Source organism: Cimex lectularius, unplaced genomic scaffold (assembly GCF_000648675.2).
Source record: "Cimex lectularius strain Harlan isolate CLEC.00 unplaced genomic scaffold, Clec_2.1 scaffold280, whole genome shotgun sequence".
Classification (NCBI taxonomy): domain Eukaryota; kingdom Metazoa; phylum Arthropoda; class Insecta; order Hemiptera; family Cimicidae; genus Cimex; species Cimex lectularius.
Genome location: NW_019392877.1, coordinates 474,182 through 498,214, shown reverse-complemented (window position 1 = coordinate 498,214; position 24,033 = coordinate 474,182). Strand labels below are relative to the sequence as shown.

Genomic DNA, 24,033 nt, shown 5'->3' with positions numbered 1-24,033 from the left:
GGGATAGGTTAGGCTAACGCTAAGGCTTACTCTAAAGTAAGGAATGGGCTAAATTAGGTTTGGTAGGGGTAGGGTTAGGTTAAATATTCTGATTCAATGTTTTTACTAGGTTTATTTAGAAATCGTGCGATGCGGTCTGGTGTGGTGTAGGTTTCAGAAAAACATATTTTTCTTTATCGTGCCAACGTTTCGATCACGACACGCAAGAATGGCACAATTACACAGAAGAAAAACACTTAGAGCCCTGAAGATGATTTCAATAAAGATCGAAACGTTGGCACGATAAAGAAAATGTTTTTCTGAAACCTACATCACACCAGACCGCATCTCACGATTTTTAAATAAATATCGATTAACGGTCACTAATCACTGCACGTTTTTACTAGGGATTTTAAAGTGCTATAGTACATAATTTTGTGACACAAATGTGCTATTTTGGAGCTAACCATTCGACAATAGGGGTTTGCTAAACGGTGTGCTTTTGTTATTTCGTAAATGTTCTTTTAAGGTTAGGGTTTTCAGCCTATTTACCAAAGGAAGTGCTTGGTATGGTATGGTAAAAAAGGATACTAGGAAGCGGTGTTTGCGTTCTCCAGGCCTTCTGGCTTATTGTACCTTCCTAGTTCCTTAGTTCAGTGCAATAGACTCAATCCTTCTTCTAAAGGTGGCCATTCACGATCGCTCCAAGCAGGCCAAACGGAGCGACGCCGTTCCAAAAACCACGCCAATGGCAAAACTGAACTGGCGTGCCCGGCTGTGCCGAATATTCGACCGGTCCAAACTCCATCGCGCCACTCCAAATATCTACGGCGCGACGACGGCATGGCGCGTTCGTGAATGGGAAAATGTGGCGTGGAGGGTGGGGATTTTGGCGCGGTGGCCTGGTCCTGAATGGGAAAACCCTCGTTTTTTTGGCGCAGTCTCCGTCTTTCTGTCACTGATCAAACATCTCCGTCGTACATTCTCAAAAAGTCAAAAACGTTTATTCTTTATTGGTAATGACATCCAATCGAGATTTTATTGTTCAGGTGATTGAATTGTATGAAAGTTTACCATGTTTATGAAAATGTTGGACAATGATTATATTACCACGATAGAAATAAAAGAAATTCGATCCTCAACCAGTTGGTCGACGTTTTCAAAACAAAGGATACAAATGCAACGAGAGATGCGGTATTGATATCCCCTAACAATGATCAGAAATCGTAGTAGAGAACTTAAGTTATATGTTGTTCATCCCTGTAGCGAGAAATCGTAATGTGGTTGCCAACCTTTCATGTAGTGATGATTTCTCTCATGACTGTCTTTTGTTTTCTAATCAAGGGGGTAACAAGCTGGAGTAAATATAAATTAGACGTTAATCTTTTTTTTTGTAAGGTTTTGGTTGAAATTAAAAAATAGTGTCACGAGGCGATTCAAATCCACGACATTCGGCTAAACACGCCGCTGCGCTAACCACTTGAGCTATCCTGATTTCGATAGTTAGATCCACTCGGGCACCAACTCCCCATCTCAACCTACAACCTTTCTAATTTTCTCTCTTTTTGCCATTTTTTGGTGTCGGAGAGGATCGAAGTCACGTTAGCTCAAGTGGTAGAGCAGCGGCGTATTAACCGAAGGCCATGGATTCAGATCCCGCTCGTGGCACTAGCTTTTTCATTTCAACCAAAACCTTACAAAAAAGATTAAATAATTGAAATAAGTAATTTGTTCAATAGAATACTAAATATAATGAATAAATAAGACGTTTCATCCATCCTTAAATAGTTCCTCAAATCAGCGGGTTCAAGGGAAAGATCTTTCATCAAATTGATGTGGGTATTACGGCTTCTGTTCAGGAGCCACTTCTTACACCATTTTCTCTTCGATTTTTTGCTTTTAATATGTACATAAACAGAAGAGTAGCACAAGAGATCGTCATCCATTTTGAGAAGGTAATTCACTGGTTGACGTTCGGAACGACTGGCTGTGGAGCGGTCGTGAATGCTCCTCAAATTTCAGGCACTCCAAATGGAGCTGTACAGCTTGGCGCGGTTCCATTTGGAGTGATCGTGAATGGCCACCTTTTTTCCGTTAGGTTAAATCTCCATTGAGCTGTTGCTTCGCATTCGAAGATGATATGAGTGGCTGTTCCTTCCTCTTTACATAATCTGCAAATGGGATCATCGTTGTATATACCCATGTTGTGTAGATGTTTTCTCAGATGCCAGTGACCGGTTAAGGAAGTGCTTACATAAAACTCAGAATAATAATTAATTATTGTGTTTTACATGCAAATAACTCAAACGTATCATTTATTCCAAATATTAACAATATTGTTCTCAGTATTGCTAAGCAGCGTATTGTAAGTTGTTAAACATCCTTGCGGACTGATCACGGAACTTATTTATTCAGGAAAGGACTTCAAAAGGTCATTGTCTATGATTTTACGAAACTTCCGACTGATATAAATAAAAAGGCGAGTGAGTAGAAACCGCTGGACTTGGTCAAAGCTCAGGTAACGCTAAGTACTAGTAAGTAAAAGAAACTCGAGCCTTTTAGTACTGAGTGTTCAGATGTTGAACTTTTCTTGAGAAGGGATAACAGATAAATTGAACAGCGATACGATAACAAACAAGACACGATAAATGTCAATCATCCTGTCGTTTTTATGCGTCCTTTCAACATGCTGGTATGTCAATTTCTCAAACTCAAATTTGTGCATTTTATCACTTTTCATATTCGAACTTTCAAAGCTGAGTTGATAAAATCTCGCCAAATCTTGAATTGACGGCCGTTAATTCATGAATGTTTAATCCTGGGAGACGTGAAAGTGGTGCCATTCGCTCAATGCTAATCTGACCTTAATTCAAATTTAATATTCAAGCATAAAGCCCGTGATATGAAAGTGGCTTGTTTAGGTCGACTTTTTTTTCAGCAATTTTATTCTAAAGTCAACGTCAAACGGGTTGTGGGTTATTAAAGGGCCTTTTTAGACCAGACAACTCCTAAAGGGTCGCCCCTCGAAGGGGTGAAGAGAGGAAGTTATGCATATTTGCCCTAGCCGGATGTGGAGGGTGGAAATCTCAGGTTTCCCCGATGAAAAATACAATTTCTGTTGACATATTCGCTAAACTAGGTTTAGCAATCTTAAGCCGTTTAATGTTATGGAAGGAATTCTTTGGAAACAGTCAGGAGAACTGAGAAAAGATCAAAGGGGTTTTTATTCTCCTTTTTTTCGGGTCAATTTATTAACTCGTTCCATTCTTTACTTTTCAGCTGTTAAATTATTTAATGCTTGATTACAAAAAGAGGTCTAATTTACAAACTGGAGACCCTTCGTTATGTCTGTAATCCGCAAGAAATACATCCTTTTTATCATCGGAGAAGTTTGTAACTTTCTCAGGGCTTGTTAAAAATATAAAGAAAGCTTTCTTTTATTTTCAATATTTAAGTAATCTACACAAAAATAATCATTAAACGTTATCGACAAGCGAGGAAATTCATTGGAACATAATAACCATAAAACATCATGGCCAAAAAAAAGAAGAAAAAAAAGAAACAATTATGGAAGCTTCCTCTTTATCTTAAACGAGGTACTTTTCCCTGTGTTTTCTTTTAATATTTGGTGTAAACAAAGAAAGTGCCTTACATAGGGCTATGTTTGTGTTATGTTAAGCGGTTCAACCGAGCAAAGCTTCATTTAAAACCCCCTTTTACACGTACAAAATTACAGCAAATATCTTTTAAAAGAGATTAAAAATACATATAAGTCGAGGTTTTACTAATCGAAAGAGTAAAAGATTTTTTTTTCGGAGGGAAAAGAATATTTGGGCAAAATCCAACCAACAGCAAATAAATCAAATATATCTGGATATACAAATGGTTAACATAAATGAATATATATAAAGTTTCATTTACAATCTATCTTGTAAAATTGTATTTTCAATTGAAAATTTATTATTCTTAGCACCTTATAAAGTTTCTAGGATGCTTCAGGAAGGGGCCAACTCCAGCTTTGACCTAGTGACTGATTCTCTAGCAAAGTAGGGTAATGTGTAGTTTTAGTTAATTAATCTTTATGTAAGGTATTGGTTGAGATAAAAAAAAGTCAGTGTCACGAGCGGGATTCGAACCCACGACTTTCGGCTAAATACGCCACTGCTCTACCACTTGAGCTATCGTGACTTTCATCCATCTCAACCCAACCTTTCGAATTTTCCCTCCTTTATGCCATTTTTTATTTAAAATGTCGTGAAATCTATTTGATTCTCGGCGACAAATAGATACGACAGCTCAAGTGGTAGAGCAGCGGCGTATTTAGCCGGTCTTGGGTTCGAATCCCGCTCGTGACACTGACTTTTTTTATTTCAACCAATACCTTACATAAAGATTAATTAATTGAAAGATGTTATTTGGTCAATCGGACCACGAAATCTAATGAATATATTTTTACCTGGAAATAAAGGTGATATTTGTTGTCTGCACACAAAAAGAATCCTCCCATGATCTCGAAACCACATTGCCTCATTATTTCTCACATTGTGTGCCTTATGATTTAAAATTTATCAAATTTTAAAACTAACTTATATTTTGATCGTAAAATCCAAACTAACTTCGTACAGAACTTGTCTTCGACCAATTAGTACACTTGGAACTGTTCTGTAAAGGCATCTAATACGCAAGTATGCTGAGTAATTACTGACCATTGGCCATTTTTTTATGATTTAAAGTAGTCCTTACATAAATTTTTAAATGATAATAAATAAAAAAATATATAATTTTCCTCGTAAAGAATGCTTTGCTGGAGCCATCCTAGACGTATGACAGGCATTTGATCGTGTATGGCACGAAGGTCTAAAGCGCGTCCTTCCAAACATCTTAAGCCAGGAACACACTTACCCGATGCTACCCGACTCAAATCCAAACTCCGATTTTCCATAAGGTTGCATTACCCCCGTGCACATCTATCCGATGCTACCCGACGGAAATCCAAACTCCGATTTTCCATAAGGTTGCATTACCCCCGTGCACATCTACCCGATGCTATGCCACGCTAACCTACCCGACGCTCTGCGATCCCCACTGTCCAGATTTTCGTCGGGTCACATCGAGTACAGTCGAAGACAAAAGAACCGGACACTCATATTTTTATTCAAACTACATGTATTATTGTCGTTATATTAATTACAACATACTTATTTTAATATAAACCAAATTAACTGTGATTAAAAATTAATTAGTTTTTATTTAAAAAATTAATTTTAATGGTTTGGTAGAAAATTAATCAAAACACCGGAATACGATTTTTTGATATAATGAATTTAACTAACAATTTATTGTACTCGCTTCGGCGGTACATATACTAAAATTGGAACAATTTATTACACGGTTTTGCTCATAAAATTTAATTAACAATTTATTTCATAGTTTTGCTCGTAAAATTACACCATTTTGTAATGTCGGGTAGCATCAGAACAGGACACTCATATTTTTTGTAGTTTATTTCAAACTAAGTACATGTAATTTTGTCGTTATATTAATTACAACATGTTATTTTAATGTAAACCAAATTAAACGAGATCAAAAATGCATAAGTTTTTATAAACATTGTTTAATTATGATGGTTAGGAGTAACTTTATTTAAAACAATTAAGTTTAACAAACAATTTATTAGATGGTTGTGCTCATAAAATTTAACTAACAATTTATTACAAGGTTTTGCTCAAAATAGTGCATTAAGAACAAAAGATGCGTTGCGATTGTGATAGTGATTATTGTGATAAACGCTGTGGACTGTACGCGACGTGTGCTTGCGTCGGATAGATGTGCACACCCCACCAAAACGTGGCAAGGCGTCGGGTAGCATCGGGTAGCGTCGCATGGCGTAGCATCGGGTAAGTGCGTTCCTGGCTTTATCCTTCGATCCTACCTTACTGGACAATATTTCAGATTCCGACTACTGTCCTCCGGGAGCAGGAGTACCACAGGGCAGTGTGCTCGGACCACTCTTGTACCTCCTCTACAATCAGACGTCCCATCCACATCTTGTACTTGAATCCTTCGCCGACGACACAGCCGTCCTTTCGTCCAATCTCGATCCTGAAAAAGCTTCAGAAGAGCTCCAATCACACTCCGAAACAAAACTCTTCACACAATACACCTCAACAACAATTCTCAATGCTGACTGCGTACGATACCTCGGGCTCTATCTTGACTCACGACTGACGTGGAAACAACACATCCAAATAAAAAGACAGGAACTGTATAGACGATTAGGACTACTGTATAAACTAATCGGACGCAAATCTAATTTGTCGACACAAAACAAATACTGTACAGAACACTACTGAAACCGATTTGGACATACGACTAGAACTGTGGGGCACCGCTAAACCTACCAAAATCCAGCGAATTCAAAGTCCTTCCAATCCAAAGTCCTTAGAATTATAGTTAATCCTCCTTACTATGTGTACAACGCCACCCTCAACAATGACCTCAAAATACCCTTTGTAAATAAATTAATCCCGACCAAATTCACCCAGTTCCACGACCAACTCTCCACTCACCCCAACCCAATCCATGTCCAACATAATCCATCCCTGCAATCCTGTCCGCCGATTAAAGCGGAGATGACCTCGGGACCTCCTCATCAAGGACTAACCTTGCACGAAACTGGGAGACCAACAATGGTTGGCGGCTCCCCTCAAGACACGATATACAGTGTATAATGTTAATATGTAAATAACCTCAAATTAAGAGATGTATATTGTATTAATACAAGTAGTAATAATTTAAAAAACTTTTCTTCGTAGGCCATCGTTTTAATATCCGGATATGTTTGCTTAAAAAACAGTTAATATAAAAATAATACATGTATCTCTGCAAGGGGTATTTTTACCCTTTTGGAAATGGCAATTCTAGAAAAGTTACATAGCGCTACGTTCTATCGTTTATTTGAAGTTATCGTTGTATGCTTTTAAAGGTGTCTTCTCGAGGATGCAGAAAGACGTGACTGTCATACGCATTACCCCCGACTCAACAGTCGAATTTCAATTCGAGCGGGGAAACATCCCCCGATGGGGCCGTACGTGAGCAAAAGGGACCACTTTAACTCTTGCCGTTTGTAATGGAAGAGATATGCCCCTGTCCTTCCCACCTCCGTCTGAGAGGGTGTCCTGGTTTTTTGAAGGCCGGTCGTCAAAAAGGAAGGAGACAATGGAAATCTACTCACCCCATGTAGGGGACGCTCTCCGAAGCAGCTGACAGAAGTATGACTGATGCGAATACGAGGCTCAGGGTAACCATCACAATATTTTGGACCATTCCTGCAACAAAGAATCCATTTGAACAAAATTTATAAATAAAACATGTAGTAAATATTTTAACGACAATTATTATATTATGTTATTACATATAATAATTTTATTGTTGATTCCATTACAGTTGTAGGAGGAGTTGAAAATTTTTTTACCAATCTCTTTCAGATATTTTTTTCTTTTTTAACTTTGTGCTTTCAGATATTAGACACTATACAAAAATGTTATTAAAGGAATTTAATTTTAAAGGTTAGCTGCAAAATTAACTTGTAAATTTTAATTATTTTCTTATTTTATTTTGCTTTTATCATTTCTTCTTACTCTTAATTCATTATAATTATCTGTAAATGACAGATCATATACATTATTTTATTTCACTTTTTTTTAATTTTGACAATAAGAAGAATCTCCGGCAGACGGATGCGTATCTTGCTGTATTGTTTATTATTCAGGGTGTCCATTGAACCGACATCAATTCCATACATTATTCTTAATAAATCCATTATATTTAGTGGTCTATTGACCAAATTACTTTTGGTTGAACAGTTAGTGTCACGAGCGGGATTCGAACCCACGACCTTCGGCTCAATACACCACAGCTCTACCACTTGAGCTATCATGACTTCGATCCACTCGGTCACCTACTCCCCATCTCAACCTATAACCTGTCGAATTTTCCCTCTTTTTGCCATTTTTCAAATGTCGTGTAAACAGGATTCGATTCTCGGCGACATGTGAATTGGCCGAAAGGTTGTAGGTTGAGATGGGAGTTGGTGACCGAGCGGATCGAACTCACGATCGCTCAAGTGGTTAGAGCAGCGGCGTATCAAGCCGAAGGCCGTGGGTTCGAATCCCTCTCGTGACACAATCTTTTTCATTTCAACCAAAACCTTACATAAGAAAAAGATTAATTAATTATTCTTAATGTCAAATAAAACTAAAATGTCTCTATAGTATTGACCCAAGTATCCTGAATATATTCGAGATTGTTACTTCAACCTTTCACAACTTTTTCTCATAAAGCCCCTGTAACCCATTCCTGCTATAAATTTGCTGCTATAAGAATAATCCTGCTATAAATTTGATTACATCATTAAAAAGTTCTGTAATATTGATTTATTGTTTTATTACAAACTTAAGAAAAATTAAGTGCAAAATCAGTTCAAGTCAAGAAGAATCAAGTTCTTCTCTAGTTCAAGTGAGATTTACTTGGCTCTATAAATACTGACAGATACGGCACTTCCGGAAAAGCTACCCTTACGTGTCAGCTTTAATACGTGTTTTAATTGTTAAAAGTTGCTCGCTGTGTCTCTCATAATAGAGGCGTGTCATGCCTTGGCTCCATACAGAGAGCGTGTAGGCATGGCACCGGATTTAAGAATGGTGTTCGGACACGCTGAGTTTCACGGGAATTGGAAATTTTCATTGTATATAGCCGTCAAAATATGTGTTTCTGTGTTTTGTATGAGTGAGTGTATTTATTAGAGTGAATGGGGAATAGCATCCCCATCGCCCCTCGTGCTGGATACGTGAGTTGGGTCGATGGTGAAATATTAGACCCCAATTAGATTAGTTTGCTATTGTATGCAGGTCACTGGAGGAATATCGAATATTCCATCAACCAAATAGAATGAATATATATATGTTTTGTATGTAGGTGTGTATATAATTAATGTATAAAGGTGTGAATGTATTTATTTGTGTGAATGCGTATTGAATATTTCGCATGCGCTCGGGGCTGAAATGACAAAGCTGTCGGATGCCCCGTAAAAAAAATTATAATTTAATCCCAGAAACTTACGTAAAATTAAATTTTAATGCATTTGTAAATAAAGTTAAAAAGATTTTGATTCAAGTGTTTACAGTCTAGAAGAATTAAACTTGAAGTTTTAACTGTCATGTGTAAACATGTTTTAGGTAATGTAAACACCAAATAAAATTGCTTTGTTGTAGCTTGGTTGGGATGTGCCACTCCACTTACAGTATTGACTGATATTGACCCTTCAGTTTTCCCTTATTCCAGGTTTTGCAAAACTCTATTAAAGGAAAAAACTTTACTTCCCTTGAGGAAACACATTGTCGTTCAGGGAAGTGGGAAATACATTTAAGTATCTTTGAGATTATGGGGTCGAGCCTGAGTGCTTTTCTCGAAGGAAGATGTGTACTTCACATCAGCAGGTAGTTGGTGAGAAATTAAGTTTATAGTTCGAGGGATGAAGGAGCGTCGTCGTCGGATGAAAAGAGTGATACTTTCGTCTTTTCTAATAAAACCGAGTTTAGTGGGTGAGTCGGACACTTCGTGATTTCATTCTCGCCCTTAATCCAATGTAAACGTCGGTAAAAGGGTCGCCGCGAAACGGAAGGACTCGCATTCACGTCAGTTAATTTAGTCAGTATTGTTTATAATATTTGCAATGCAATTATGTACGAGATGGGATTTCTCACTTCGGAACGGGTCCGCCTGGTCAAACACGTGTTCGTTTGCACAACGAGACAATTCAGTCCAAAATTTCCCGCTGTCGCACCGATGGGGGCAGTGTGGTAGGACAAGATAACTGAAACTAATTTTAACCAACCTTGTAGAAACAGCCAAGTTCGGCTTTACACATGAATTAACCGCCTAATGTAATAACTTCACTACTTTGAAAGTAACACAACATCAATCAACATTTAATTGGTTGTTTGTGTACGAGTTGTGAATACACCGTATATTAATTAATCGATCTGTTGATTGAATTGTATCGAATTTAGTTAAAAAAACCTTCGCACCCTCCAGATGAAAATTCAAAACCTAAACTCACATCTAAAGCTCTGGCATAAAACGAAGGGAAATGAAATGGGAAGAAATTGCTAACATGCAATATTTCATCAGTATAATTACCAAAATTAAATCAGATACATTATTTCTTTAATAGTACAATAGTATACAGGGTGCGTCGAAAAATGCACCAAAATAACCTCTGGTTCTTATTCACAATATAAACTTCTTCTTTTTTATTAAATTGTATAATAAATTATTATATTTAATGATAAAGATAGGGAGATCATGGATGAAGCCACCTACTTGTTCTCTAATGTCGAGCTTTCGGCTGTATTTGATATCTTCCTGAGGACTTTGAAAACCTATTTTTAAAAAATAGAACATAACTTAAGAGAATGACTATTTTCTCATGATTCAAACAACGATTAGCAAGTCAATAATGACTTTTGGTAAACATGACTGAATACACACGAATCTTTTAAAAAATAAAATTGGAATGGTTTCAGAATTCAATTCCATTTTAAAAACGATTGATACCGTAACATTTTTTTCTCGCACACATTGTTTCGTCCCGAGCTTATATCCCAGCGACCCGAGATGCAACAATGCAAAAATCAGTTAGGGTTCAATGAATTTTGCCCGATTGGTTTTCTTTCACAAGGCCCCGAATGGGATATTAAGTCGAAACATCTTTCAAACTTATTTTCTGAAAGAAAAACTTATTTGATGGACTTATTTCAATAACGCATGTTCCATATCAACTCTGTCAACTTTGCCAAAGTGGAGTAAAGCAGTACAGATGGCATTTCATTTAAACTAAATGACACGAGAAAATATTGAAAATATTAGAAAACCCTGGAATTTTATCTGGTATCACACACTAAGGAAAGTATAAAATTTTATTGTTTTCGGCAGACATGGCCATCATATTCGTATAAAGAGTGTATCAACTATAGTCCAGCAATTTAATTCGGAAACGATTAACTTTAGCAAACAATAGTCTAACACAAAACCGAAGTTAATTTTGGCTAGGAATCGCATAGTGGTAACAGATTTAACATAACTTTCTCATAGAGCTAGGAATTGACATTAACTTTGTTATTTTAAATGAGAATCCCACATTTTTATTATACAATTCGATTCTAGAGTTTATTTATGCCACTTTTACAGAAAGGAAAAGTTTGATAGGATCGACCTTGTCTGAGTTACGCCCGTCGGAAGAGACGTGAGGTGGACTTTTTGTGCCAAGATGACCCTCCCAGTTTATTTGGAAAACGATTAGCATTAGAAAAAATGGTCACCTCACAAACCCCAAGTTAATCAACAAAATTATTATTAGTTATTCAACAAATAAAGAAGATTCTACTTTGTGTGCTCGGAAGATCCAGGAATTTATAATAAATAAATAACTATAAATACTAATTAATTAAGGTTTTTAGTTGAGATAAAAAAAGTCAATGGCACGAGCGGGATTCGAACCCACGATCTTCGGCTTGATACGCCGCTGCTCTACCACTTGAATTATCGTGACCTCGATCCACTCGGACACCAACTTCCCATCTCAACCCCACCTTTTGAATTTTACCCTCTTTTGCCATTTTTCAAATGTCGTGTAATCAGATTGAATTCTCGACGACAAATGAAATGGCCTCGGAGAGCTTTAGTGAAGTATACTTCATTTTCAATCATTAAATTCACTAGTTGGTGTCAGAGTGGATGGAAGTCACGATAGCTCAAGTGGTAGAGCAGCGGCGTATCAAGCCGAAGATCGTGGGTTCGAATCCCGCTCGTGCCATTGACTTTTTTATCTCAACTAAAAACCGTAATTAATTATAATATATTAATTGGTCAAGCGGACCACGAAATTAGTGAATATAAATACTAAATCATGTGTAAGGTAGGCGGACCGGGCTTGTCGGAAACGATCAAACTACAAATTTATACTTGTGAATGAAGGGAAATTTGTCTTTTTCAGTTTTATAGAGGCGATACGAATAAATGTTTGTTCATAAAAACAAAAAGAAGAATAATTTCGCCTCCTCTTATGATTCTTTTTGACATTTTTGATTATGGTACAACATCAATCAATAGAATTATTATTATTTGAACAAACTAAAGAAGCATGTTGTTTATACCACTTCTTTGGCAGCCATATCATCCTCTGTTACATATACAGGGTGTGTCAACTTCTGTAGTCCACCACTTAATTCGGATACTATTAACTTTAAGGGAAATGTCACTAACTTTGTTATTTTAAATGAGAATACCATATTTTTATTGTACAATTCGAATCTAGACCTTATTTTATGTCACTTTTACTAAAAGGAAAATTTTGACAGGATCGACCATTTCTGAGTTAAGCCCGACGGAAGAGACATGAGGGGTAAGCTTTTTGTAACAAGATGGCACTCCCCGTTTATTTCCAAAACGATTACCATTAGTAAATTAATTTAAGACAGGAATCGTCTCAGAATAGGGTAGGGATCGTATGGTTGCTTTTACGCTTAGCTTATATTAATTTTAAAAAAGAAGAATAACAAAAAGAATTTTTTATCATCATCGAGTCCGTTTTATTTGTAAAATGACTCTCAGCTGTTATTATGTATTGTTGTTATATATTGTATTATGCAGATATGAACGTTTATTAAAATTTATGTTTATAATAAATGCTGAACTATCCTCTCAGCGTTTGAGGCGCAGAGCTCTGCTCGTTTCAGGAGTTCTTCATTTGTGACCTTTTTATAATTTATGGGCGGATTTCTCTCCAAGCCAGAACTATCCGTTGTTCGGGTTCTTGGACAGTCAATACAGGAGATGGATTGGAATTCACTCGATTCTTCAATGCCCCCCCCCCAATGAAAATAATCGAAGAGGGTCAAACCTGGCGACCTCGGAGGCTACGAAGTCAATCCATCTCCATGTAGGGTTCATGTCCAAGTAATAATATTGGTAACGACGCGACTGTTGTGAGCCGGTCAACCGTCTTGTTCGAACCACATCCTTCCCCTGGTGCATAGCGGAATTCTTTCCATGAGAACAGGAAGGGTATTTTCTATAAAAGAATGATACCGCTTCCCGTTGAGTGTTCCGATAAAAAATGTGGTCCAATAAACTGGTTGCCGAGCAATCCGCACAAACATTATTCCAATTGACTGTTTGGTAACGCGTTTGAAAAATCCAACAAGGATGCCCAGACTGTTGTGTTTATTCAAATCCTGTTATCTGAGTATTGGGAGTTTTCGGTCCACAATATTCGGCTCAGAAGGTCCGGTTCCATGCCTATTTCGACGAGGAATCGTGAAATGAAAACGAAACGCCTCGTTGGATCTCCCTCGTGAATGTCTTGATGTTTTGAGAGAGATGAGCACGATAAGGAGGAAGAATTGACTCTCTCTCTCTCTCTCTCTCTCTCTCTAATTGCAAGGTGAGGATTTTCCTCAACGGAAAACCACATCGCTATTCCGTTTTCGGGCTTTACTACCGGACGTGTTCGGTCGAGTTATTATAGGTAAATGGCCCATGCTCACCCAAATTCGGGTCTAAACGCAGAAAAACACGATGATCAGTGTTTCTCCCTATCCGGAAACCTCTCTCTGAAAAAAGGTGAGGAAAAGGATAATTAAATGAATTCAAAGGATACGGTAACCATTAAGAAATCGTAAGCAACCTGTAGAGAATTGACGCAGACCTTCCTCTCTGCCCAGCAACAAAAGCGACAAGCATATTCTTCTCGGCGCTTCTATACATTTTTGTTGGAAAGCACGACATGAAAGGAATACTAAAGTATACATTATTGTGCGACATACTCTGAATGATTTCAGGAAGATTAACTTCGAGAAAATAACAAAAACGAGAATTACAAAAGAAAGGTCATTGTTAGTCGAAATTTAACTGACGTAACAGAGCCTCGAAACATTTATATTTTTAAACACATATTTACAATTAGATAAGAAAGCTAAAACAAAATGGAAGATAATACCATAACTCCGTCGAAACAAGTGAGAACATATTTTTGCGTGTAAAAACAAAAAATCGTGCATAACTCATTAACGGTCGATCCTACAGAAATTTTCCTTTCCTAAAAATTGCCATAAAATAAGCTCTAGAATCGAATTGTACGATAAAAATGAATTTCTCATTTAAAATAACAAAGTTAATGTTATTCCCCAGCGAGAGGAGAAAGTTATGTTAAATCTGTTACCATCACGCGATTTCTAGCCAAAATTAAATTGTGGTTTGTATAAGACCATTTTTTGCTAATGCTAATCACTTCCGAATTAAAGGGGTGCACGATAGAATTTCATACATCCTGTATATGATAATTTAATAAAATTATAATTGAAACAATATATTTCTAGACTGAAGATATGTTTTTTTTTTAAATTTGATGACCACCCTTTCTTTAAGGACAAGAACAATTGGCGGTGCGTTGAAATCGTCCTATACCATTTTATAACTTTGATTTTCCTTCAGTCTGTCATCTGCCGTTCAGATTTGGCGTTTTTGTTTATTTTTCTACTATTTATGATCTAATGTTTGTACAGTTCTATTTATTTTCCAAAACCTATTTTCACCTCATTCTCTTTAATATAATTACATTTCCTCTTTCTTTAGTCAACTTTTTTTTTGTCTTGCTTAGAGCGTGCTCTTTTATCTTTTTTTTTATATTTTCTTTTTGACTGTTATAGTACTGTTCAATTTTCCTTTAGTCTTCTCTTCAGATGTTTGAGCTTATTTTTGTCTTCTAAGGTTTTTCCGTTTTTATTTTTTTCCAAAAACTATTTCCACCTCAGGCTGCTTAATACATTTACATGTTCTCTTTCTTTTTTCCACTTTTCTTCTTGTTTTGCTTAGGTGTGCACCTCTTTTCTAATCTTTCTTTTCTACTCTTATGTTGCTTTTCAAGTTTCTTTATAATTCTCCTACAGTTTTCATTATCTCTTTTGATGTTTTTCATTTTTTGTACTATTTGTGTTATAATTTGTCTCCGTTTTTGTTTCTTTTCCAAAAGCTATTCCCACCTAATTTCCATTCATTATATCTAATATTCTTCTATTACTTATCTTCTTGTATCACTTGTTATTTCAGACTGTTCTTTGCTCTTCCAGCTCTTCTCCTACCTTCAGCTGTTGGCCCTGTCTTCTACGTCTGCCCTTCAGATTTCCTGTTGGCACTCAGTACAGAAAGTCTTGCTGTTTCTATTTTCAAAGTAGAAAATTCCAGTAGGGTATGACGTTGGTACTTAGATTTACGTATCTTGTCTGAGTTTGGACGTAAGGAATAATTTCTTCAGTGATTAGATTTAATTGTTCGTATAATTTAAAAACAATTGAACTTTACTAAAATTTATGCATGAACGTTAAAAAGCAAGCACTGTTAACATAATTTTGAAAAATTTAAACGTGTGAAAATTTGAAAGATCATAACTATTTTTCACAAATATATGTTCAATAATCAACAATCAAAAATTAACATTAGAATATTTTTAAAAAAGTTATTAAAATTTGTCATCCTCACATTTTGAGGATGACACTTTCAGTCACTTTTGGAAAGTGAATGGGGCACATTAGAATGCTGAGTGGGGGAAGGTCGAAGTTCTCGATGCCATTGAAGAGATTCAGCTGACCCTTTTCAGCCTCGATCACTTCAGGATCTGCTAGGGTGTTCATTTCCTTTGTTTCGGTATGTTTCATTGTCCTTTTGTCAAAGCCTTCTACACCGGAGATTAAGTTTTGATGAACCTTCTCCTGCATAACAGCATCTTTATCCGGGAGCGGGTTCTTCTCCTGGGTTTCGGTGTGCTTGAGCTTGCAGGTCTCAAAAGACTGTACTCCGAGCAAAAGGTCCCTCTGGGTCTTTTCGATAGCGACATCTTCGGCAGTGGGAAGCGGGTTCTTCTCCTCCGTGTCCGTGTGCTTCATACGTTCGGTGTTGAACCCTTCGAGCTGAGTCTTCAGATCGACGGCGACCTTCGGCATGTCTTTGAGCGAGGGGCTTACCGGCTCAGCTGACATCCTTTAGCAGGTGTTAGCTGTTGAAACTGTAGGCTGGAGAAAGGAAGATGGTCTTGGGGTGGAACACAGGCGGTCAGGGTTCCATGGCACCCGATACTCAGACTATGGTCTAGCTACCACATGTGTGACGTCGATCATTCGACGGCACGACAAATAAGGGTCCAACACTTCTAAAACTTGGGATAGTAAAGAGTAGAGGAAAATTAAAATAAAACAAATCAAAGCACACTTGCTGAAAATAAACCGACTGAAAACAAAATATATTTACAATACGTATATATATATACAAGCTAAACCAAAATTATAACAAAGGGTAACTAAGACGTTTAACTCCAACCTGCAACCACACAACGATACACCACAATCGCTCAACTCACCCTGGTGGTAACTAAATTATGGTAAAATTTACTTTAGCTTCGAGCAACCATTATCGAGTCTGGAACACATCTAATCTCTTTTTTCCAGTTTAACTCCAACATCTCCCCTCCTTCGACCTTCCCCCACTCAGCATTCTAATGTGCCCCATTCACTTTTCAAAAGTGACTGAAAGTGTCATCCTCAAAATGTGAGGGTGACAAATTTGAAAAAAGTTTGTCAGAGAGTTTCGAAGATAATGGTAAGGAAGGGGGTCAATTTTTCCCCCTTAGATAAGGCCGATTTGTGGCCGTTGTGTGTTAAATAATTGATCACAACAGCCTTAAGTAATTAAGTATTTCAATTGAAATATCTGATATGAGAGGATAAAATTTAAGAATGTATCGATTTTCAAATTTTACTTGATAAATTGTTTAAGAATTGCGCTGAGTGGGTTGCCCGTTTAATAAAAGTGGACGTGTGAACTAGAAGAGTTAAAGACCGAGGCGTTAAAGTGGATTTGAAAGCAGTTTGTCTTGTTTGACGGGTTAGAGCAGCGGCGTATTGAACCAAAGGTCGTGGGTTCGAATCCCGTTCGTGACACTAGCTTTTTCATTTCAACCAATACCTTGCATAAAAAAGAGAAATTAATTGTTGATTAGAATGTTGGATGGGTTGTGCAATATATTGGCTTTGACCCCATAGTTCTGCTCAGTATGTCCAAATAGACCAAATGATTGTTTTGATGGGGGTTAATTAGTTTTTTACAGTCATATCCTAATCTTTGTAATTGTATAAGTCTGGAAATTGGTGAACTGAAGCTGACAATATGCCGGTTCAGCATGGGTTCGCCGATTCGCTGACAAACACCCGTCTTAACTTGTATATTATAATTTTAAAAAAACCTACGACCTTACGGAATGAAAAAATAGATTAAATAAAAGAAAAATGGGTTACGATGGAGTGGAGTACCACGTACTGTGACTTGCGAAAAAAACTGCGACTACTGTTGCATATTTAAATAATAAATCAAGAAGAATATAAATTAAGCTATAAAACGTATTAATTTTTTATTAAGATTATAATCATATTTTTTGTCCGTGGACTTTGCTTCTGACTTCCATTTGGCAGACGTTGGCGTTCATTAAGTATTCACTCTCCTAAATATGTATGTTGGGCGCGAAGTTGTAATATTTGTCAGGGCGACAGTCCGTTTAATGTTGTTACGGAACGGTCATTTTCAGTCCGCTCGGGAGCTTTATCCAGGTAAATGGACACCATTTCAACGCAGGCCACAATGGTCGGTCTCCTTTGTTCAAAACTAAACAGTGAAATGTTTTTACTCACAATCAGACTTGAAACCCGTCTTAATTTAAAGGGTGCTCAGTTATAAAATGAGGATTCGACGGTTGGAAACACAAGATGGTCGGTGGTGATAATTGATCATTAATCCTTAAACTCATGAACTATTATACCAAACGGTTTATGATTAAAGACTGATGTTACGCTGCATTAGTATTATCAATTGATCGTATCAAATCGATCGTACAAAAGTTAAAAGAAAATAATATAAAATAAACCCAAAAAATCTATTTTGCGTCACTACTCCTGTTGCTAGTTGAAAAAATCCTGGTAACTGTCTGGGCAGATCGATGTGATCAGAAACAACAAACTGCAAGTATAATAACTCAAAAATCTCACCATTTAATACGTGTTTATTCATTGAATTAAAAAATAAAATAAAATAACAAATAAATATCCAACCAATTTCACAACTTGCGATAATATTTTCATATGAAAAGTTTTTTTTCTCGAGAATTCTTCAAAAAGAGGGTACAACATTTCAAATCACGTCTGCCATAGCATATCAGCGAGCCTAGGCAGACCAGGGAGATCAGAAACGATTAAAGTGCAAATCCACATGATAAAATTCAACAAAAGATGATGAACCCGATACCTTTACCTTATAAGCCGTATCAACGCCGTAACCGTTGACCCCCGTTGTAAACTTTTTAGAAAAAAAGTTCATCCCAGGTTTTGATTCTAATTGGAATTTATTTGAAAAAAGGCTCAATCTACGAAAATATATTAAAAAATATATACTAAATTTTGAAATATTTGAGTTGATAAAGACAATTAATTAAGGTTTTTAGTTGAGATGAAAAAAAGTTAACGGCACGAGAGGGATTCGAACCCACGACCTTCGGCTAGATACGCCGCTACTCTACCACCTGAGCTATCACGACCTCGATCCACTCGGACATCAACTCCCCATCTCAACCCCACCTTATGAGTTTTTATCATAGTTTTTATCGTATCTAGGCGAAGGTCGTGGGTTCGATCCCTCTCGTGCCGTTAACTTTTTTTCACCTCAACTAAAAACCTTAATTAATTGTCTTGTATTAATTGGCCAAGCGGACCACGAAAATAGTGAATTAATGAGTTGATAAAGTTGAAGTTTGTGCGTTCCTAAAACTCCAGGCGGTCTTGCCATTTTGCTGTGGGATTCTGTATTCCGATATCTTCAGTAGTGGAGTAGGATTTGCAAAAATAAACTTATTACTTTTTATAATGAACTATTATTCCAGGATTATAATTATGGGTGGTATTTAATGACCGTTACTTGATGATTATTTGGAGGTCGTGAGATGCTTCTGATGTAATGTACGTTTTAGATAAATATGCTCTTTATCGTGCTATCATTTCGATTTTTACTGAAATCATCTTCAGGGCTCAATAAAGATCGAAACATTGGCACGATAAAGAAAATGTTTTTCTAAAACCTACGTCACACCAGACCGCATCTCACGACCTCCAAATGATTATAATTATGTTTGGGTTTCTATTTTTTTTATTTTTTTATTTTTTTTTATTTTTATTTTTTTTTAAGTTGAAAGAATGAAAATACACTGAATTGTCGAATTTTCGAGTTGATGAATTTTTATGATAATCTTGGTCCACCTAGCCTCTTTGTCTATGACAGACCAGATTTGAAATTTTGCCATCTTCAGTACATGAAATCTTTGGAAAAAATAACCTTTTCCTAATTCGGTATCAGCGTTGGAGTTGATTTTTGTTTGGAACTCTGTTTTAAAAACTTCAACGAATGAACACATATTGAAGTGAAATTTTTGAGTTGATAAACTTGGAGATGAATGTGACTAGTGACCGTTAGTCGATGATTATTCGGAAATCGTGAGATGCGGTCTGGTGTGATGTGGGTTTCAGAAAAACATTTTCTTTATCGTGCCAACGTTTCGATCTTTATTGAGATCATCTTCAGGGCTCAAAGTGTTTGTTTTCTGCGTAATTTTGCCATTTTTGCGAGTCGTGTACTCTCGCGGAGCTCTCTCAACACTATAATAGTTCATTATAAAATGTAATAAGTTTATTTTTGCAAATCCTCTTCACTACTCAAGATGTCAGAATACAGAATCCCAGAGCAAAACGGGTCTGGACGTTCAGAAACGTACAAACTTCAACTTTATCAAATCAAATAAAATTTAGTAAATATTTTTCAATACATTTTCGTTGATTGAACCTTTTTTCAAATAAATTTCAATTAAAATCAAAACCTGGGATGAACTTTTATTCTAAAAAGTTTACAAGGGGAGTCAACGGTTACGGCGTTGATACGGCTTATAAGGTAAAGGTCTCGGGTTCGAATCCAGTGGCCCTGCAAAAATGCAAGATCTTTCATCCGAAATATTCTACTACTGAAGATAGCAGGATATAGAATTGCGTCTCACAGAGCAAAACAGGGAGACTAGGCAGACCAAGACGATATTTAATGATCAAAACTCAAGTTGGTTTAAGTTTTCATCATATACAAGGCTAGCTGATATCAGTTAAATATTTTAAGTATGAACAAAAGCATTATACAGACAGTTTTTATGGTCTCCTTCCGATATACTCTTGAATATGACAATACAGTTTCATCAATTCAGTTTTAAAAAAATAATAAGAAATTCGATTTGAAAAAATCCGTATGCTTACACATAATGTATCAATTATAAATTGACATAAATTAATATATATTACTAGTACTAATAATACTATTATTAATATATAGTACGTATGTAAGAATAAAGTGCTTCTGAATATGCTTGAGAGTTTGTACGAGTGATATGAGAGTACATGCTATGTATATGTATATGAAATGTGCTACTAAATGAAAATGTAATTTCATATATAAAGTGTAAATAATGAGTTGAAATATGATTATGCATATAATAGAATAAATGATTTTGAGTTAAGTAAATGTTTAATTGGTAATCGAATGTCTACATCTTGACGGACCAAGTAGCAAAATTTGTCTTTACAGTTTGATCTACTGCTACGTCAATTTAGTGTATTAATGTTGTGTCAATTGTGTATTATTTGTAATGTTGACAAAAAGTTAGTAAACAACCTCTTGTAAGAGCGATCCTTTGCTCACGTTGCCGCTGGAAAAATTAGATCGGGTGGTACAAAGGATGTACTTGCAAGGGTTTTTGACGCTTTAAAGGATCCGTTTCGTTACAAGAGAAAGACACAATCAACTTTCAAAACACACATTTACATTTCACGAAGGATTCAGGAACAATTCGATGGCTTTTTCTCAAAACTGTTGCTTTCTCTTATTCCAGGTTAAACCTAGACGTAAATTTGAAATATCCTTGGATATTTAAATTCGGATAGTTGTCCAACGTGTAAATTATATATTCCTGATGGAGATTGTAACATTAATTAACTCAGAAACTTGTACGTATCCCTTTGAAGCCGTATTTCGCTAGTTTTCTATGACTGGGGAAAACGGAATTTCCAGTGATAGTTACCAAAGTTTTGTTACATAGTAGGAAAAACTGTTGGAAAATAAATTAACTAATAACTTAAATGCTTAGAAAATATTTAATTTAATTAAGGATATAACTTGTTAGAATTTCAAAATCTGACGAAAAGATATTAAAGTACGCATATTGTACTATTATTATTAAAATATAGATCAGATAAATATTCTATTAGTGTAAACATTTAAACAAATACGATTGTCGAAATGTTAACGTAATAAAATAACAAAAACCTTAAAGAAATATGGAAAGCTAATAACTTTTTAAATTAAAATTCTTGGCTTCGTATGGATTTTATTATAATTATTTGATAATTATTGCCATTTGAAACGGTTAACGCAAATCCTCAATTTAGTTTTGTGACTTAAGTCTTGGTAAATTTTATTAAAAGAACAATTTTTTTAGTAAATTATTTTCCTAGGTTGATTTTCGGTTGTTTTGTCAGATGCGATTCTACATTTTGCCATCTTACAGTAGGCGGAAAAACATCACTTTGGTTGGATTTGTGCTTCCAAAAAAAGTTCCAGTTTGAACGTTTCTGAGTCTAGCTGTTAGTGTTGGTCATCTTCGGTGGAGGGATTGATTATGTGTTATTTTATAATAGTTAATAGACACCAACCACTGCAAATTATAAGATTTACAGACGGAAATACGAAGAACGATTTAACTACAAAATATTATAAATATCTGAAAAGGTATTTTAAAGGCAAGAAACGTCTGTGTCAATAATGTACAAAATGATTTTACGATATAATAACAATAATAATAATAAAGTGGGAAGTTTTTGGGCCGACAGTTGAGCTCATCGCCAGCTCTCTAAGGGTTTTCTTTCTTTTTCTCTTCTTTCGGGCGTATTTTGTTTTAATTAATGTTAATTTGAGCTTCTCGATCTGGTTCTTGACTCGCTGCTTTTATAAGTAAACGAGGTCGATATCCTGAAATGCTAGCCTCTCATTTGTACCTCAGGTTGTCAGAATACAAATTAATATAAAGAATATTAATTATACAGAATAAAACTAAACATACAATACGTAATATATACAGCACCACAAGCATAGATGTCTGGTCACATTCACTCCCCCGGAGTACTGGATATTCCTTGGGGCGGGGTCGAACCCACTCCATTCTCGCTAATAACTTACTTTTACTCTCCAAACGTCACACACACCTCCAGAGTATTCCATATTCCTCGGGGCGCGGTTATAAGCAGCCCCTTTCTTTTCTTATGTTTGGATCCACATAGAAGTCTCTGGTCACATTTACTCCCCCAGAGTATTCGATATTCTTCGGGGCGGAGTCGAACCCACTCCATTCTCGCTAATAACTTACTTTTACTCTCCAAACGACATAACCTCACCTCAGAGTACTCGATATTCCTCGGAGGTTGGTAAAACAACCCCTTCCTCTCACGCTAATAAATTACATTCGTTCCAATAAATTAACATAAATACAACACAGACCCAATACAAACCCTTGAATAAAAACTTGATTACATATCTGTTTACTTAAAGAAATCTGATAATTCCTTGGGTACTTCAAGCTAAGCGGTTTGTTCCCAAATATGTTTCTATGTATATTATATAAATACTAAAAAAAATATTGCAATTAATTAAGGTTTTTAGTTAAGATAAAAAAGTCAATGGCACGAGCGGGATTCGAACCCACCATCTCAACTTGAGCTATGGATACCTCGATCCACTCAGACACCAACTCCCATCTCAACCGCACCTTTTGAATTTTCCCTCCGTTTTGCCATTTTTCAATCCCGCTCGTGCCATTGACTATTTTATCTCAACTAAAAACCTTAATTAATTGTAATATATCAATTGGTCAATCGGACCACGAAATTAGTGAATTAAAAAAATATTTGATGCGTCAGACGTTTTGTTTTCAGGACGTTCTTCATAATTTTCTACTAAAGATTTTGTTACCCCGATTAAACCCGATCTTCTTTAATCGAAGTCCTCCTCGGGTTAATTGCGCTTCTGATTATCCTTGACCGAATTGTTATATGTCAATTAAATCTCAAATTAAAATGCACTTTAGCGTTATCTAGCGTCACACCGAAATCTGCCATAAACCCAACAAAGTAAAGGGCAAGTAAAAGGGACTAACGAGGAATTTATGGACATTTCCTAAACAGAAGCCGAAAAAAGCACAAAAATGTACTAATCGAGCACAGATAACAAACTTTCAACGGGGCGGGGTTGAACCCACTCAATCTCGCTAATAACTTACTTTTACTCTTCAGGAGCCACACACTCATCTCAGAGTACTCGATATTCCTCAGAGCGTGGTAAAACAACCCCTTCCTTTCACGCTAATACATTTCATTCATTCCAATAAATTAACATAAAGTCAACACAGATTCAACACAGACACAACCCAAACACACTATATACGTCTAAAAATCAACAATGCCCACTTCAACATTGAACTAACTGTTTAAATATATCAATTATCACTTAATAAGTACATGAAATTTTGAAATATTTAATTAACAACAAAATTACGCATTTGGTATTAATTGTTCATCATCGTACAGTTAACGGATCGGTTCATTTCCAAAAACAGACGAGACAAAATTAGTTGATAATCTTAGGATTTACACATCCGCTCGTATTATTCCGACAAGCCTTTTCCAAATTAAATTTGTGAACTGGGCGAAGAAATCGCGAAACGAATTACTCCAAATATGTCATGTGCGTTCTAGGTAATAATTGGGGTTGAAACGAGACAAGGACAAATCCCTTAATTAATTTAAATCCACCTTAAGC

The 24,033-nt window shown here is 36.1% G+C and overlaps 2 protein-coding genes across 4 annotated transcripts in view; both read right to left on the bottom strand.

The window, feature by feature from the left end:
* Positions 1-24,033, bottom strand: part of LOC106672515 (diuretic hormone class 2) — a 141,006-nt gene that overhangs the window by 39,916 nt on the left and 77,057 nt on the right. For all 3 annotated transcript variants that reach the window (XM_024228992.1, XM_014404033.2, XM_014404031.2), the window contains one exon: positions 7,214-7,307. In XM_024228992.1, the coding sequence (XP_024084760.1) occupies positions 7,214-7,305 (92 nt within the window). In that variant the 5' untranslated portion in view covers positions 7,306-7,307. The remainder of the gene's footprint in view (positions 1-7,213; positions 7,308-24,033) is intronic.
* Positions 15,573-16,205, bottom strand: LOC106672475 (thymosin beta-like). The gene has a single exon (XM_014403936.2). The coding sequence runs from the start codon at positions 16,071-16,073 to the stop codon at positions 15,573-15,575; it is 501 nt and encodes a 166-aa protein (XP_014259422.1). The 5' UTR covers positions 16,074-16,205.

Excerpts from the sequence above, each read along its gene's own strand:
- LOC106672475 (XM_014403936.2), bottom strand. The coding sequence starts at position 16,073 with ATGTCAGCTGAGCCGGTAAGCCCCTCGCTCAAAGACATGCCGAAGGTC.